Raw genomic sequence first — 18,349 nt, 5'->3', positions numbered from 1 at the left:
TTCTTTCTCTGGAGTTAGGCAGTTCTTTAAAATGCAATAAATATCCACGTGTCAAAAATCCAGTGGCTTAATACTTTTCCAAACTGGGGCCCACTAAAATAAAGTGAAAAACAAATTTTGGTTGGGTCACTAATTGGGTCACTGGTTAATAAGAGTGGGTGAAGGCATGCAGATGCTCATGAATGGCAGGTTTAAAGCTAAAATGAGGCAATGACATCAGCCCATTTGAGAGTGATTTATGAATCACAACCATAGAAATTAAGAGTAGCAATTGACAAACTGACCAATAAGATTTAATTAGTAGCAATCAGTAGTGCATGGATATTTGTCATCTTCCTTTTCTTTCTTTTGTTTTTATGTAACAACAAATTTATAGCAGATCATTGTTGTGAGATGAATAATATTTCTTTTCTTAAAGCTGTGTTATTGCAAATATATATTTGAATTTTTATTAATTATGATGAATTTTTAAAATAAAAATATAAAAAAAGTATTTGAAAATTCTTCTAATTTAAATAATTAAATAACTTAAACGATTAAGCTGCTGTTTGTCTACTAACAGATTTGATAAAGACGGTAGTAGTAAAAGCAGGTAGAGGTGGCCACCGTCTCATATTTAAAACTAAAATTGAATTAATTTAATTTAAAATTAAAATTAATTAAATTTAAATCGGTTGAAACTAGACTTAAATTAAATTGGAATTGATTGATTCAATTTAAGATAAAACTAAAATTTTTTCTCTAAAAACAGAAAAATTAAAAAATATAATCATTGAATTTGATCAAAATGATTCTTCAATTTTATTTTTTTTTTAATCCTAAAATTAAAAATGTCGATTCGATTGTGATTCGGAGCTGAAACTGGAAGGTAACCAAGTCTAAAAGCAAGCGTATTTTCTGATATTATCTTCGGTCAGCAGAGGCACGATGTTGAGATTAATTCAGGAGTGTAATTTGAGAAAACACTACTGGTGGGGTTATCAAGATAATGTCATGATGGGGTGGTTAAGCACTCGTTATATTACGGGCTGGTTTGTATTTTGCGACTCAAATTTCAACGTTCATCAGTAAGGGGGGCACGTACCGGACAAATATTATCTAGTACACAATGTCATATTTGGATTGGTGCTTGACATAATCAAATATATCTGCGAGTCCTAGGGGGCATCATGATTAATTTAGTTTTAGTGTTGTACGCGTACTTGAGAGAAGATCTAAACCCAGACTTGTATTTGAGAGATGCTTAAGAAAAGCAGTCAGACCGTGATGTGTCATCCCAACTTGCTACAAGTGCCCGTTTGAATAGGGCATATGTTCATGTAAAGGGACGAATACAATAATTACAATCAATTGTAACGTTAAAACTTGATAATTGCTTCATTTCCTCAAATATTTGCTCTTTCAGGTCATCTGCCACTTGTTCGCCTATAAAAAGTCAATAATTGAAACCTCGGTAGTCTTTTTTTTTTGTCAAGTAGAAATAAACACCCACACTCAAAGTCAGTAACCTCAAATCCATGACAATTTTAGTGAAACTCAGAAAGAATTATGGCCATATATTAACCAGCCCAATTCTATAATCAAGAAGTCATCATATTGGAAAATTTTGACCCTCCACCAGTGCGAAATATTGCACTCTAAAGTTTAGTTTGAAAGTACAAGATCCTCGCCAGCATTAAAAATGAAGACAGAATTACCGGGAAAGAGGGGGAAAGTTGCCATAATGATCAAATTTTGTTACTGGAGTGACCAAATTAAAATGCAAGAAGATAATATCTTTATCCTCAGAACAATTTTCAATTAGAGTTTTGCGACCATAGCCATCAGTTTCAACTCTACACAATTCGCTCCAACTCTCTTGCGTAACTCAGAGTCTGGTTAATAAGTTGTAGAGATGGTATTTCCTTGCAAGAGGCAGATTCTTTTGCCTTCTGGAAAATTACTTGACCAGTCTTTATCTCCCACTCGGGTTGCTCCTGCATTGTACAATAGAATATGTCACATTTCTGTTCCCAGTGAATGTAAGAACCGGAAGAGTAAAAGGAGGGAACCAAGAGTTATCCATGCTTTGTTATAAATTAGAGTACAAGTGTGCCCTAGAGCTTATTTCCCTTTCCGTAATATATCTCAAATGCCAAAGGCTTGCCCAGCCAAAGCCACTGGAAGCTTGCAACATCACAAAGACTCATACAGGACTGGTAGCAGGAGCTGAGGCGCCAAAGACAGTTCAACAACTCAATTCATATATTTATAAAACTCAATAAGGAAACATATTACCACTTGAATTTCAATCCCTCAGATATGTTAGAGAAATAGCTAGAACTAGATACCTCCTTGATGTACTGCAGAAGTTCATTATCAGAAGAGAAGAGCAACATTTGGCGGGCATCACTAACTGAAAGATAGCCATATGCCTTCTCACTGCATCCAGCTATTTCATCCCTGGAAGTAATATAACATCAATTAGTAAGAGTGCAAAAAATAAATGCAAGTTTACTAGGTAAGAAATTGTTCCTATGCTTTTCAGTAAGGTTGAGTAGGATGCAATTAAGCTTAGGCGAGTTGAGTTGGTTTTAGTACAATATCTTTTGAATTTTTTTCACCCTCAATATTGTTCTATTGGGATTACAAATTCAAACTCTGAAAATGATCCTTCTAATATATATCACAACTTTATATCACCCCTGTAAACACATATAACCTAAGAATGAATCATTGCTGACAACCTGATTGCTGATGCTTCATTATCCATAGTTAGTTAAGCTATCATCAGAAATCACATGAAGAAAATTACCTTACTGTCTTTGCCAAAAGATCCATGAAATAATCATAGGTTTTGCATGGCACAGTTTGTTTTGCACTCAGCACACGGTTGTAAGCCCCTTCCATGAATGATTGCTCCAACTCCACAGCATGCTTGATGCAAGGATTTTCCAAAGCAGTGGATGAAAGCAGTTCCAGCTCAGTATGGAATTCAGCAATTCTATTCTGCACTAGAAGTCTCAAGAGGTTGAGGCCTAAGATCATGTATTCCTGAGAAGATGGGGGGAGACGGCTACTGCTACATTGAAGGGTAAAAAGAGAAGTCATAAACATCACCAACTCGGTTAAATAATGTAGTGTACACATCAAAATATGAGACTAATTAATGGGAAAAAACAGTAAACAGCCGGTTCATTGTCTAAACCAGATTATTCTTTAAATTTTTATGACATATTGTTTAGAGTTGTCTGCTACATACATAAAAGCAGACTAGTAGCAGGTGAAAAACCAAATGCTCTATTCTGTAGAGGAAAACCGCACAACAGATTTCAGTAGTTTACGAAGACATCTTTGCAATATTACTTCATGCATTTCATAAATTATGATACATGTACTCTTTCATGAGGTCAGCCTGTGCAAAAGTACAAGTTGAAGAGAAAGGTTAGTCCTGGTTATCAGTTATGGCAGGGATGACCAACGGTTGAGAACCCCCTTACAGCTCTGATCCCCTGGTTAATAGTCATGCACCATGCATGAAAGCAAGGCATCATTATTGCAGAATTGGAGGTGCCCCTCCAGGAGTTAGTTACTTATAAGAATCTGTTTAAAGTAGTTGTTGAACAAGAAGAATTGATCCATATTAATCCAGATTTGTAAGCTAAAATGATAATATCAGACCATCTGCTCAGAAGTGTTCCAGAAAAAGTGCTGTCTCTTTTAGTTTGAAAGAAATTATATATTATTTGTTGTGCACCATGAAAGCATATAAACTACAGAGAAATAAAGCAAATACACAAAACACGTGATTTACCCTCTCAACATATGACTACATCCACGGGCATGCCATCTTTCACTATTAATAAAAATTATCATCGTTACAAACTCAAACTATACTACCCGTTAACTCAATTACAACTAAGAGAACTCACACTATAAACTACTCATAGTAAATATATTAGTTAGGCATCTCAGTCTCCTCTAAATATAACCCAATATACTTACTACTTTAACTACTACACTATAAAGAGTGTCTTCAACTATATGAACAAGAACCCTCTCATTACTGGATAAGAATTACTTACTCTTGAATTCTATGTCTTTTCTCCACCTTAGGCCGAATCCTCTCTCCCTCAATAGGACTGTAATGGGCAAGAGCCCTTCATAAATGGGTAGAGCCAAATCCTCAGCAGTTAACAAAACCCTTCTTTATAATGAGCGACAACTCCACTCCATGGACAAAGCCTCTCTCCTTTGGCAAAGCCATTTTCCATAACCTTTCCACTATTCTCCTATTTATAGTGTTAATTTCCTCAATTCTAATATGATTAGGAGTCCCACTCAATTTAGAAATAACACTAAAATAAGAGTTCTATCTATATAGGAAATATACCTCCATCCTATTGAGAAATATTTCTCCCACTCAAATTAGAAAAAGATCTCTTCAAATCCCATTAGGATTTTAAATCATATTTCTAACATCATTGCACTCAAGATTCCTTGCACCAAGGAATCACACACTTTAAAAAACATTTCTCAATCCCCTTCCAACCATGGTTTTAAATACCAACCATTTCAGACCAATTCAATTACACTATTTCCAATTCTGTTATTTAGAACCATGTCTTCTAAGAGTTTGAAAAAAAAAATCTCAGAATCATTGGCCGATTCAGTTCATTTCTGACTGATTCAACCTGATTCTGTTACACTATTTCCAATTTCCAAACTGATTCTGATTTTATTATTTAAAACCCTGCTTCCAATCCAAGTTAGTGCAAAAGAATTTGAAGTCTGCAGTATTATATAGCCTATATTCACACCTACTACATAATTAGTGTTCCAACAATGTAATTCCATTGAAAGCTTCCTCATTTGCTGCATTATAGCCTATTGCAGAAAGAACATAAAGAACATAAAAAACATAACTGAAGCGGATGACTTTTATCCTATGTGTTCTATGCTGAACACTGCCTGTGCTCTACAAGTTTGTCCCATCAGTGAGTAGAACTTATTTCCAAGGCACTAGTAAAACTACAACTATGACAAAATTTAATTCAAGTCACGGGTAAGTTACCTGGCATCTGTATAATATGGCTTCAACTGAAAGAAATCCCTTTCAAAGGCATCCTGATCCCCAATCTTCACACTTAGAAGAACAGCATGCTCATATATATCCCCTGAAAAATTTCAACATTCAAAAATAAGACTGCCAGCTAAGAAGCAAAGGAGCAAAGGAACAAAGAAAAAAGAAAAAAGTATTCCATGGATGAACTGCAAAAGTACATTATAATCACTAATTCAATAACCGAAGATACATAAGTCGAGCACATTACTTGCTAATGTCAACTCATGAATAGCATTAGGCGTATCTTCAAACAACGGTGGCAGGCTAGAAAATCCTGTCAACAAGACCTGCAAGAGGAACAACCATGACGGCCCATGCCACTTCGTTAGCACCACAACACCTAAACACCCAAGACGACGGACAAGTTTAACTATAATCTCCTAGTCCAAACCATTAATCCATATACTCTATTTCTACATCAAATCCATCACAGTTATATATATATTTTAAAAAAAAAATCCATATAAACAAATTAGAGACGTTAAATAGGGAAATTAAAGTAGATAGAACCCAAAGAATGAATTGTAATCGGGTTTAATTTAGATGCTGATCGCAGCCACTTACCTTGAGCTTAGAAAGCACATTGCAGCAAGTGTCGACATCCTCTCGGGCACACGCCGCTTTGAATCGCTCGAATAGCTGCGAGACCTCCGCTAACTTTGGATCCATCTCTCTCTCTCTCTCTCTCTCTCTCTCTCTCTCTATCTCCCTCCTCCTGCGTCTGTTCAATGTACACAGGTGACTGGTGTCTCTACCTCTCCGAGTATGAGCTCGATGTGACTTTTTTTTCAAGGAAAGAATTTTCAGTTCTCATTAAGGATTTTATTCTGGGCTACCTCGGGCCTGAATGGGCCCACTTTAGTCTGGTGAAAAATATATTGGGTCTTGCTGCGGCCTCAATGGGAAAAACTAAGCCCATAAGCTATTTGTTGATATGTCGGGTACCTTCCTTATCCACATCCAATTTCCCCATCTGCTTCACTGACCCAGAGTTGCTCTGTTCTAAAAACAGAGCTCGCATCAATGGCGTCTTCTTCTTCTTTTTCGCTCGTGTATACTCTAATAAATTCTTCCCCATTTTGCCCTAAATCCCTCTCCAAATATTTACCCTTCCTCGCTTTCGCTCATGCCCTGAAGCCTTTCCCCGGTTCAAGCTCGAAAACACTCCTCCAAAAGAGGCAATACTGCCTGACCGTCAAGGCCCAAACGCTGGACTTCTCTGGTTCGTTTTATGAAGGTGGAGGGTTCAGGTCCGACGAAGACCTGCCATCGTCAACTGGGTTAGGATGACAGCCGTCGAGGACAAGGAACAGCCCCAATGCCCTCCTGGACTTGGACAATACGGGACCACGGCGGTTTTGAGGCCCGATATGTCTGAAAATGAACAAATTGCCCTTACCCTGAAGTACGAGGAGGTACTATTCTCGAATTTCCGGGTTTTTTTTTTTTTCTTTTGAATCTTTCTCCTGTAGATAGATAGGTAGGTAGGCTTTAACCTTTATCTTCTAGAACTTAAAGAAAGGTAAATTATGGTTTCAGAAACAGAAGCAGGAACATGTATTGATCTATTAAAAGAACCTTCATGATCAATGTGCACTTCCTTTTTTTTTTAAAGAATGAACAATATCCCCTTCTATGGTGTATAACTAGTGTGACTTAAAAATGCTAAGATGTACGGCAGCTTCTGATAAATGTTTGCCTCCTGTTGTGTCTTTGGTGACATGACATCGGTGTTTGACTCTTGGTTAGTTGATTTGAAAGAAATCTGCATTTGTATCTGTATGCCTTCGATGATTAAAAAGATTAGGAGAATTTGCCTTTTATATGCAGCTGTAATCTTGCTGTGGACTACCTCAATAAGTTACTTTACCTTATGCCCTTTAGCCTCCCCATGAAATGCAACTATATATGTTGGGTATTTGTTTTTATTCGCTTGGCGCCTGCACATATGGTAGCTTTTAGATGAACTTATTATAATGGACGGAGAATGTTATGTGTAGAATTCAACTTACAAGGAAAACATGAGATGTTCATTGTTTATGCCCTTTGAATATCACAATGAAAAGAATCCTTTAGAAACCTTGGTGCTAAGCTCAGATATCATCGTTCTACTATATATAGATTAGTTAAACCTCTAATAAATAGTGGAGCATTGTTCTCGCAGCTCCTAAATGTCAGGATTTTTGTTTTCAATGATGTGTTATTACTTATTGAATAGATTGAAGATTAAAGATTTAGATAGTTGTGAACCAACAATTATCGCAAGTACATTTCAAATGATAATTAACCCAAACTAGTGTTGTTTGAGAAACTTTTGACCTTGTCCAAAAAGTCAGGGAAGACTAACTTGGTGGTGATTCCGCCTAATTGTGCCAAGCTCAATGGTAATTAATCAGAGTTGTGATTTCCATGTCCATTTGTTTTGTTGTAACAATGAGTTTACTTTTTTATCATAATGTTGGTGGATGTTGGTCTGAAGTTTTCTGTGGTGCTTCGGTTCATATTTAGAATTAGTTGAAATTTACATGTAAGTCGTGATTTCTGAGGGAAGGTAAAGGCTAGAAACCCTCAATAAGAACCATCTAAGAGTTAATTGAATAAGATCATCTCAGAACAGAATTTCCAATTAACTAGAAACCTTCAATAAGAACCATCTAAGAGTTAATTGAATAAGGTCATCTCAGAACAGAATTTCCAATTAAACTAAGTTAATGATATTTCATTTTCATGGATCGTCTTATTTGGAGATTAGCAAGGAAATTATCTACCCAAATTCATCATCATTTTTATCTTCCATTGGTCTTCAAGTATCAAACGTAGAATGAAACTGATAAACTTCTGCCCATGTATTTTATAGTTCTTGCTAATGATGGTCATCTTACAGTTGCTTGTTGCTGGGGGTGGCATGTACATAGAGGTTTTCAACAGAGGTGTCATTCCACTAGCCTACAGCATCTATAAGAAAAACAAAGCAGGAGAGACAAATACTTACTTGGATGGCATCTACCTCCTCTTCACCTACTTCACAAAACCTGAATCCATTGCAATTCTTGAGGCAACGTTAAAGACAGATGATGACGTCATCCGATCAACTAGCTTCAAAGTAAGAAAGAGGAAGTTGTAGAATTGGTTGCGTGCTTTCTTTTCTGCAGTCCTGAGAGGAAGACAAGAATTGGCAGTGGCATGTAGTCTTGTATGTTATGGATCTTCATTCTTCCAGATCACTAAAAATTTAATTTGTTTTTTGCAACATAGTCAGATCAGCGATGATGCTAGTGAGATAAGCAAGAATCTTACAATAGGCAGTCTCTGGGTGATATGGTCTTGCAATAGGGTGCAGTTGTTTCATCAAAATCCCACATCTTACAAGCATGTGTTAACCATCTTGGAATTCATAGTCATGCAAGGACATGGTGATTTCCATAACTTTTTAACTAACGACTGAATTTGGATGAACTCTACTGTTGGTCGAGCTTCTTGGATCATTTCTACTGAAAATTTTGACAACAAATACTAATGGTTGTATCTTCGTTTTGTCGGATAAGACTGCTAGCCGCCACAAGACACCGTCCGCTACATAATTTGCTAGCTAGCTAAACTCCTAAACAATTAATAAATTAGTTGGAAGTTTTTACTTCTATATTATAAAATAAAAATTTTAATCTGCCTATTTACGTTAAAAAAAAAAATAAATGTTGATAAGATTTATGATTGTTGATCCTTCTTGGAGAGCACTAATATTAAACTACTTTGATTAATTGTGCATGATTCACAAAGATTTTCCAGTGCTGGCACCTGCCAATTGAAATCGAATAGTTAAAAAGGCAAAAGCATGTTCAGATAGGATTTCAGTCGTCATCTAATAATGTTTGAACTCGCTTTTTCATTTACAAGAGATTCTATAGTTGCCAGTGCCAATATTATAAAAGGGGACTACTAGGAATATAATAGTGGAAGCACTGTGGCCAGTCAAATACAGAGACATGAAGTTGAACATGGGAATTGCCCCTTTTTTTTAAAATATACATAACGAATCTGATATAGTGGAGTGAAGCTTGAGATATCTTATCTTATTTCCACTTTGTGTGTGAGAGAGAGCTGCGTTCATGATCCACAAACAACAGTGAGACCTTCTCAATTGAAAAGGTGAAGGGGCGTGCCCACATCAAACTGTATCCTGTAAAAGAGGACAACTTGCACCAAGTAGGATCATAAAATAATGCAAAGTTTTAAAGAAAAAGTATAATATAGCTCTCAAATCATGTAAACCAAGATATTTATTTAACCTGCATAATCAAGTGCCTTCAAAAAAATTTTTAGCTTGTACACGATTAAAATGTACTGTATCTTGCAGGTAAAATGCATGCAACTAAAGATTGTTGCAAGAAAGGACAGTTTTTTAATCCTAAAATACTCTGCAAAATCTTTTACTTTTCACAAGGATCAAGAAAATATGACCCTAACTGATTGAAGTTAATGAAAATAGTTAAATGGGCAAAATAAGTTCTTGAAAGGGATTTTGTTCAATTGGAAATACTGCTTTATATTTTTATGTTTGTTTGTTTTTGAACTGGTATGCTATAGATTTTTTTCTAATGCTTATTTCTGGTGTTTATGTAATGATAAAAAGTTCAAATCACAAACTCACTTTCTTAAAGATAATGCATGATGGAGTTAGATCTTCCATTCAGATCCCACAAGAAAAAAAATATCCACATTTTCAGGTTAGGTTAACATCAATTACACCAACAAACCATCAGTATCCAGTGGGAGAGATACACACCTAATTATACAAATAGGATTAGTGGTCTCCATTAACTGTTTCTTTTTAAATGGAGAATTGTACCTTTAATACAGTGACATGTCAGTTACTTGAAGTTAAGTTAAACACACCCTGATAACCCTATTTTGTGTCTGAAAGTTATTAGGCCAGTGACCCTCCAACCATGGATGGGTGTAATAGCTTTCTCAATCTTCCTTCATGAAGAATGCAAAAGGTTACCAACTGCTAAAATTGTTTTTCTTGAGTTGGGAAAGAAAAATCCACTGATAGAAGGTTGGATGTTTGGCATATAGCAATTACTTAGTATCCAAAGATGAAAGATTTTACCAAATCAATCATTTTTACCATGTTTTTGTCAATTATGCAATTGAGTCTAGCATTCTTATACTAGTCCAGGAATTTAAAGACTTGTTAATGATAACATTGTCCATGCCTGAAGAATGAAGACAAATTGATCTCAGTGCTTGGTGTGAGGAGTAAGGACCCATAGGCCTTAGTGGAGAGACAGGGGCTTGTCCCATCATTGATAAAGAGAGCATATATACCATCATGTAAATTTGATCTCAAAAGCTCTATGCTGGCTTTTATATTTTAACTAAAGTTGAATTATTAAAGTATCCTTTTCAGTTTTCTCCAATCTAATACAATCCTTAACAACCTCCCTGTCCCTCTCTGTGAATGACAAATACCAACTATTTCTCTCCATAAATACATTCAATAAGGCTTTTGTTCCTCCCCTATGCATCTCTTCCAACTCTAAACTACGCATTAGTGTCTGTGTCTAATTTTTAGAAGCTTAGAGACTCATGGGTTTTCCTCCAACTGCAACCCCTCCTCATCTTTATCCTCAAGAACTTCAACTTAAGCTTTACCAGGCTTTCATATTTTCAATTCCTATCCTCTTTTCCATTATTCTCTTCCTCTTGTTTTACTTGTTCTACCTCAAGAGAAGGCCTTCCTCACTCTCATCTCCTACTCAGATTCTTCCAACAAGCTCCGACCAGTCTACTCAACCTGTGCTCACTGTAAGTCCTCTGCTTCTCTTTGTCATGCACGCGCTCCCACGTATAGACACACATGTACAGAAAAAGTAGAGAAAGTGGAGCATTTCTTTTGTGTTGTTCTGGAAAAATGAAGTATTATTGCACTATTGCATCATGGTTTGATATTGATGAGCTCTCTCTCTGTGTTTGCCATTGAATGCTAAACTTGCTTTTGCAAACCAAAACATTTTTTTCTGATTCTTTTTCTGTATAATGATATCTGTAGGTTTGTCAGATTGGTTTGAAAAAAGAGATCAAAGACAAGCTTCCAATTGTATTATTTGATGAAGAATTAATGACAAGAGAATCACAGTAAGTTCTGACATTTTAATATTAAATACTATATATAGGACTATGATATATATGATTGTGGCATTGAAGTGCTAGTGCGTTTTATAATTTATAATGCACCACGAACATGTGCAGAAGATAGTAGTGTTATATCACATTTCTGATAAGGCTAACAAATCACTAAGAAATGGACCCCTGAAAGTGACCCCTGTAAAGTTTATCCATTTAGTGTCCACGAACCGCCTGTCCTTAAATAATAATGGTAGGAGAGAAACTTATTTTTCTCACAGGGAACTTTTGGTTAACAATTTCTGGTAAATGACTCCATTAATGGTTGATAAAAGTTGCAAACTAGCTTTTAAGATTCTTCAGAAAAGAATTTGTATTAATTATGCTAATGAAAAGGACACAATACATTATGCCTTTTGCAAATTTTTTGGTCAATAGAAGAATGACTTTCCGGGGTTCTTTTTTGCTTACATGTCCAATTCTATAGTTCTTCAGGTTGCCATTTTTCTTTCAATTTAATTATAGCTCAATATACTTCGAAAGACTGGAGATTCTCTTCGGCTAATGAACGGTCCTGGACAATTCTAACTTCTATCCAAAGAAAGTGCTTGAGCATAAGTTCCAAAGTAACTAGGCTTTGTATATTACCACCAGAAGTTCAGCAAAACTTTCAATTTATAAGTTCATGTACAGAAACAACACCAACCATTCAAGTATCTGAAAGTTTTGTTCTAATGCAGAAAAAGGTAATCTAAATAAAAATACGAAAACTTTTCTTTTGTAGGTGTTGTGTTTGTTTGGGGGAATTTGAGATCAAAGAGGAGTTGCTGCAAATTCCATCCTGCAAACATGTGTTTCACATTGAATGTATTCATCATTGGCTGCACTCAAACTCAACTTGTCCACTTTGTAGAACTTTTGTCATCCCCACCACCAAACTTGATAACCTGGAGCAATCTGGTGGGACTGAGACACCACTACAGCAAGATAATTCTAACTCCAACCATCATTTGCAGATTGCATCAGAACAGCAGCAACAACAAGAGTTCAGCCGCAGCCTTGTGATACCTATTGTAGAATCATCAAGTGCAGAAGCTTGTTCAATGGACTCTGTTGGCTGTCCTGAGCTTTCCATTTCCTCAGGGAATGGAAGGGGTTGTTCAAGCCAAGAATCTGTTGCTCCACATATTCAAACATAGTAACGAATACATGAAATTTTTTTCCTTCTTTATGAAGCTCAGATTAATAAAGTAGATAGGCCAAAGCTCTCAGGGCATACACTATATACAAAACGAATTATCCTTCAAATTTTTCCTTTCTAAAATTTCTTGGAGGCAGTTTAGGTTGGGGTCAGACAGTGTGGGTGAGCATCGTTGGGATTAAATGGGAGATTGAGAGGCAAATGTAATATTCCCTTTTCTTATAATATTTGATATTCGAAATACAAGATTGATGGGCAAATGCGATTTCCTGGTTAAGCTGGAGAAAGATTAACGAGTTACAATGTAAAATATTACTGATAGTATGCTTTCACAATATGCAGAATCACAAAGAAATTATGCAAATAAAACTAACAAAACCCTGTTTCTCAAAAATGAAAGAAGCTACATTTCAAAGAGCCCACGTAAGAAATGCTGCAATGAGAGTGATCTAGGCAGGCAATTTTCCTTTATCCTTTCTTAAGACCATTGCTTCATAAATTGGCAAACAATTCACGACCCCAAATCCTGCTATGAACATTTGGAGTAGAAGTCCATCAAAATAGCTGCCTTTGACAACTTGTGCCAGCCCCAGTATAAATGACACTAAGTTTATCAATGCTGCCATTGTTAGAGGCACAAACATGGGCGATGGGACTCCAAAATCAAAAATCCCTTGGTCTTATCTCTTACTTTGCTCATCATCAACTATTTTGCTAGTCAAACTAAAGCCATGTGTTGCAATGCCCAGGGACTTGAGCAAGAATTCAAGTAATCCAAACCAGAAACATGTGAACCGTCTTATAGTCCAAATCCTTTGATCATTCCACCACATTTGGAATGTTCCATTAGCCGAGACAAAGTCGAAATAATCCTGCCTATAAGCCCCCAGGAGAAGAAATGGATACAGCAGAAACCATGGTTCTGAGACCTGCAATGCATTTTCCAATTCCCTAAGAAACTTGCAGAAGGATCAATGAAATTGTGTTTAATGTGCTCAGAAACTTCTTCCTAATGATTTTAGAAGTTGCATACCTTTGGGAGAACACTACGTTGATTGACGAGCGCTAGTTGGGGCAGAAGAGCATACGTTGTTATCGGAATTGACCAAATGGGCCAGAACGCATACTGTGAATGAACTAGGGTCAAAAGAAGACCCAAACGTTTGATGCCATATATCATTGGGCTGCATTTTGAGAACCCACCTCAAAGACGCCAACAGCCCACCGCTTCTGTTGATTCAACAAATCCACCAAGCTGATGGGGGCATGCCCCATAAATGCTGGCCTATCTGGATTGCAGAGCATGGACCTCCAACCCTCACAATTTAGCTGATAAACTGTTAAGAAATCCTCAACTCGCGATCCATATCGAATACCCATCTGCACTCACAACTAAATTACGCAAAGATTTATTGTTGCGAAAGTCAGAAACCAAACAACTCAGTTGATAAAGTTACCTTTTAGCCCCAGGCAGTTTGGTTCTCATAATTGCAACCTGCGACAAGATAAGCCAATGCCAAGACTTCTGGGGACTCTGTGAGCTTGTCTACCGCATAATCTGGGCTCAACTCAGATATTTCTATACAAAATTGGATGGGCCACCAAAGAATGCTCTCCCGAAGAAAAAGCAGTCGGTCCCAACATGATTGGCACCACCTAGCCCATCAAACCCCGTAGGTTGAATTTGAAACACACCTTTAAATTGACAAGCATATATGTCATTTTTGTTAATCCCTTGAAAATGCTGAGGAAATTGAATGTATGAATATTTGGAACGAATTTCAGAATCTGAATAGTAACACATAACCCGAAGAGAGGTCTGCGGATCGTTGGAATACATGTCACAGTCTAGGGTCAAGATTATGGGTGCATTGGTCATGGCAGCTGATGCTTGTAGCTTCAAAAGAAGTTTATCAAAATAATAATCAATTCTATCAAGTCCAGAAAAAGAAAGAAAGAAAGATCAACTTGAGAATATGAGATAGCATACCAAAACATTCAAGGCACCAGTTTTAAAGCGATGATGTGAAGTGTTGCTTTTCTTTCTAGAAACATAAATAAGATTAGGCATAAAATTTCCACAAACGTCTTTGTTCTTGTTATTTGCTAATAAAATCTGCTTAGAATAATTAATTAATTAATTGTTAGCATAATGATAAGGGTACAAACAAATCATATAGTTACGATGGAGCAAGGACATTGATAATGGAGAAATTACGAACCTGAATGACAGTAGGATGATTTTGGCTAGTAAATTTATGAGTCCATTGATTGAAAATCTCTCCTCTTCATTGTTAATCATACGCTCATCATCAATTTTTCCCTCCTCCACAACATGCTTCACATTCACTTTCATACTCTCATACATCATCTGTGACATTATAAATTTTAATTTTCTCATCTCTATATGTACATTCTACCACAAATTACCAATTCCTTATTCATATTCAATCATCAATGCAAAGAAAAAGAAAAAGAAAAAAAAAAACTGGATTTATCTACTTCCCTAAGATAATAAAGGAATCTCAAGTATACATATATTAAAAGACTTGACTAGCTGCAAAATAACTTGTAATATTGTGTTGCCTTTATTGAGAGACTGTACTTGAATGTCATTCTTAATCTAATTATAGATTAATCTCATTTATATTTGCAGGTGGAACATGGTTAATTAAAAGAAAAAACTTGTAATATTGTATTTGTATCTATATACAATTGTTGGATATTATTGTCCTACATTGATTTGGAATAAAGGTGTATGTGCATATACGATTTGGCCAAATCCTCTCTCCTTGCCTAATTTTTAGAATGAAATTAAATTCGGTCCATTTTATCTATAGATATAATTTCAATATCACCTTGCAATTTGCAGTCCAAGACAATAGGTACGCACCCGCTTGAGCTAGCTATCTAATGTTTGTGCAAATAAATAAGCAAAACATTAGTCTTGTTAAGGACTTTTTTTCTTATTGAAAAAATATAATTATTGTTATGTTAAGATTTAAAAATTAATATTAATAAACTTTAATTCAGTAATATTAAAATTTTGTTTAGTATTATGTGGTGATGCAAAGTCATTGTCAAAAACAAATAAATTAAAAAATATATTTAAAAATAAGTAATTATTAAAAAATATTAATGATATTTTTCAAAAGATCCTTTGATTCTATATAGTGATAATTTATTATTAATTATAATTTACTTTTTATTATTATATTGATGGAGTGAGCAAAAAAAATAAAGCAATCGACTGTACGAAGACAACATATAATTAAACCAAGTGATGTGCTAGTGCTACCTATCGAGAACCATTTACATACAATTAAAATTTGATGTTTATCAAGTTATGTATTATGCGAAATTCATGTAAGCAATGTTTAATTAATTTTTAGGTGTAATTAAGTATTATGGTTTTAATCATGGAATATGATCAAAACAAAATTAAATTGATTTCGAAATTGAATGAGATACTCTGAATTAATTTCAATTTTCATAAATCTTAAATCATAACCATAAATTTAGATAGTTCAAATTGGAAAATTTGAATCAAGAAAAATTGTAATCCTTAATAAAAAAAAATATATATATTATCAAATTTATAACAAATAAAATAATTGTTAATGAATAATTTCATTTATATTTATATAAATGTAAATTTTAATTAAATAGTTAATTTTTTCATAATAATAATTTTATAATTATGTTAAAATTTTAATTTAATTAATTGTATCAAAATTGTTTCATAATAATAATTTTATAATTATGCTAAAATTTTAATTTAATTAATTTTATCAACATTGTAAAATTAATATTAGTTTTATTATGTTTAACTAAATTAGTCAATATTCAAATGATATTTTAATAATTTTATTAATTTTATTATATATGAAAATAAAATATAAAAGTATTTTATTTTTTAATAAAAATAAAATAAATGAAAATTTGTTTATATATATAAAAAAATTATTAATTCTGATTAAAACTATACTTTATCAATATCAATAATTTAAAAAAAATAGTTATAAAACTGTAACCAATAAATTATTTGTTACTTTAATATTTAATCAAAGTTTATTCATTCCTAATATTTAAAAAAATGTTATCAGTGAAAAAAATTAAAATTTTATATAGATATTTATATAAATTTTTTATTTAATTAAATAGCTAATTTTTTAATAATAATATTTTTATCATTATGTTAATTAAATAGTTAATTTTAATATTAATTTTACAATTATTTTACGATTGGAAAAGGTGGGCTCCGTTTGACATTAATTGCATAACTTATTTTTTTCTAATTTATTCACATTATTATTATTATTATTATTATTATTATTATTATTGATTTTAATATTGTATGATTTAATTTATTAGATGAAGTTAAATATTTAATTGATTATTTATTATTTAAATAAATATTAAATGATTACTTTATGAAATAATATAAGTTATTTGTATATGTAGTTTTATTAATAATATATATAAGATTAATATAAGTTTATTAATGATCAACTTATAATTTTTAAATAAGTTTTAACATGATTAAATTTAATTCAATTTAAAAAAAAAATATTTTTCACAAATAGGTGAATCGATCATTGAATATGTAATTTTATTTTTAAAATAATAATATATTTAAATTTTAACTCTTTAAAAAAATATGGTTCGCCCTAGCGAGGTGCTGGAGAAGAACAAGAATCACCATAAAGATTACTAAATTTGCCGACTACCAAGAAACTAGAGACAATAAATGATGGAAGGACATGATGATTATTGTCAATCTGACGTCGTCTTCTTCATTTGAATCTATCTTCATTTCGATCGGCTGCATTTTAGCACCACTGGCTCCACGCATAAAAGCTCAATATTTCTTAGACAGTAGGGACGGCTGGTTCCAAGATAAAATACTTGTCATGTTATTAAGTTCACTTTTTTCTTTTTCTTAATTCATTTATATTCACCTTAGCGGATAGCAGCATGAAATATTGCAAAAGAAAGGTTGAGGAATAGTGTTTTAATTACCTTGATCTCGACAGTCTGAGGGCAAGAAGAATAATTTGATTCAAAATAGGATTCTGGGCTCCTCTCTATAATGTTATTCTCTCTGCAAAATGGTAACCTGTGCGTGGCAAACTTAGCAGCCTCCGTGAAAGCAAAAAGAGTCAGTGCAGAGCCTCCATCATCCAATACATACACAGAAAGCTTCTGCATTGGATAATCATAAGCCATCACTGATAAAGCAGTGTTCACTAAGCTCATGGGCGGTTCCTTGGGTGGGATCCGCGGTGCATATAAACACATCAAGAGCTGGGTAACCACTTCTTTTAACAACCTTATCGAGGTTTTCCGTGAATTCTTTGCGTTGGACTGGATATAGGGGAGTAGCCTGAGCTGTGGACCACATGAAGGCAAGAACAAGATCGGAGATAAACAGGATGAGGTTTGTGAAGAAAGAGACCGGTGTTGCGGAGCAGAGGAGTGTTTGTAAATGGTGATAAAACAAAAGCTAGAATGGCACATAAGTAAACTAAGGCAAATGTACGGTTGAAGGGCACGATAGGGAGAAGTTGAACGGTGTGCAGTGGAGGAATATGGGTGGTTTGGGCGGTGGTACAGCCTTTTGGCCTCAGACCCTCCATGTTTTCTGATTAAAATATGAAGTAGAAGATGACGGGTGCTCATTCCTATATAGCTACTAGAAACTTGCAAGCAGAACAAGACACGTGCAAGCAATAGTCAAAGTTCAACACTCGTGCGGGGATTTGTCAAGATTAATTAAATTTTTTGTTCAAGTTCATTAGTTACTATATATATATATATATATATATATATATATATATATATATATATATATATATATATATATATATATATATAAAGCTGACAGATTTTTTATTAGTTGTGTCATGTAGGATTTT

General features: G+C 34.2%; 2 protein-coding genes and 2 pseudogenes across 5 annotated transcripts; 2 read left to right on the top strand and 2 right to left on the bottom strand.

The window, feature by feature from the left end:
• Positions 1-1,504: 1,504 nt before the first annotated feature.
• Positions 1,505-5,896, bottom strand: LOC110643861 (26S proteasome non-ATPase regulatory subunit 8 homolog A). 3 transcript variants are annotated; one of them, XM_021796378.2, is made up of 6 exons: positions 5,669-5,896; positions 5,313-5,391; positions 5,054-5,156; positions 2,795-3,061; positions 2,331-2,442; positions 1,505-1,976 (listed from the first exon to the last, which is right to left on the bottom strand). In XM_021796378.2, the coding sequence occupies exons 1-6, from the start codon at positions 5,771-5,773 to the stop codon at positions 1,836-1,838; spliced, it is 807 nt and encodes a 268-aa protein (XP_021652070.2). In that variant the 5' UTR covers positions 5,774-5,896; the 3' UTR covers positions 1,505-1,835. The 3 variants fall into 3 exon arrangements, with proteins under 3 accessions (XP_021652070.2, XP_021652071.2, XP_057993848.1); XM_021796379.2 differs by having other exon boundaries at positions 2,795-3,058; XM_058137865.1 differs by lacking the exon at positions 1,505-1,976 and adding an exon at positions 1,990-2,208.
• Positions 5,897-5,940: 44 nt separating this feature from the next.
• Positions 5,941-8,560, top strand: LOC110643862 (30S ribosomal protein S6 alpha, chloroplastic-like; annotated as a pseudogene).
• A 1,836-nt stretch (positions 8,561-10,396) lies between these two features.
• Positions 10,397-12,538, top strand: LOC110643873 (probable E3 ubiquitin-protein ligase RHA4A). Of its 2 annotated transcripts, none has more exons than XM_021796396.2 (3): positions 10,397-10,912; positions 11,157-11,242; positions 12,144-12,538. In XM_021796396.2, the coding sequence occupies exons 1-3, from the start codon at positions 10,694-10,696 to the stop codon at positions 12,427-12,429; spliced, it is 591 nt and encodes a 196-aa protein (XP_021652088.2). In that variant the 5' UTR covers positions 10,397-10,693; the 3' UTR covers positions 12,430-12,538. The 2 variants fall into 2 exon arrangements, with proteins under 2 accessions (XP_021652088.2, XP_021652087.2); XM_021796395.2 differs by having other exon boundaries at positions 10,418-10,912; positions 12,015-12,538.
• A 303-nt stretch (positions 12,539-12,841) lies between these two features.
• On the bottom strand, positions 12,842-18,070 carry LOC110643880 (cellulose synthase-like protein G3; annotated as a pseudogene).
• Positions 18,071-18,349: the final 279 nt, after the last annotated feature.

The sequence above is a fragment of the Hevea brasiliensis genome, chromosome 16 (genome assembly GCF_030052815.1).
Source record: "Hevea brasiliensis isolate MT/VB/25A 57/8 chromosome 16, ASM3005281v1, whole genome shotgun sequence".
Taxonomy (NCBI): domain Eukaryota; kingdom Viridiplantae; phylum Streptophyta; class Magnoliopsida; order Malpighiales; family Euphorbiaceae; genus Hevea; species Hevea brasiliensis.
Note: the sequence above shows the minus strand (reverse complement) of the source record. Positions and strands in the feature narration are given on the sequence as shown.

Excerpts from the sequence above, each read along its gene's own strand:
- LOC110643873 (XM_021796395.2), top strand. The coding sequence starts at position 10,694 with ATGGGTTTTCCTCCAACTGCAACCCCTCCTCATCTTTATCCTCAAGAA. Across the intron at positions 10,913-11,156 it reads CTACTCAACCTGTGCTCACT|GTTTGTCAGATTGGTTTGAA; the intron begins GTAAGTCCTCTG and ends TGATATCTGTAG. Across the intron at positions 11,243-12,014 it reads TTAATGACAAGAGAATCACA|GTGTTGTGTTTGTTTGGGGG; the intron begins GTAAGTTCTGAC and ends TTTCTTTTGTAG.
- LOC110643861 (XM_021796378.2), bottom strand. The coding sequence starts at position 5,773 with ATGGATCCAAAGTTAGCGGAGGTCTCGCAGCTATTCGAGCGATTCAAA. Across the intron at positions 5,392-5,668 it reads ATGTGCTTTCTAAGCTCAAG|GTCTTGTTGACAGGATTTTC; the intron begins GTAAGTGGCTGC and ends TTCCTCTTGCAG. Across the intron at positions 3,062-5,053 it reads CCATATTATACAGATGCCAG|CAGTAGCCGTCTCCCCCCAT; the intron begins GTAACTTACCCG and ends CCTTCAATGTAG.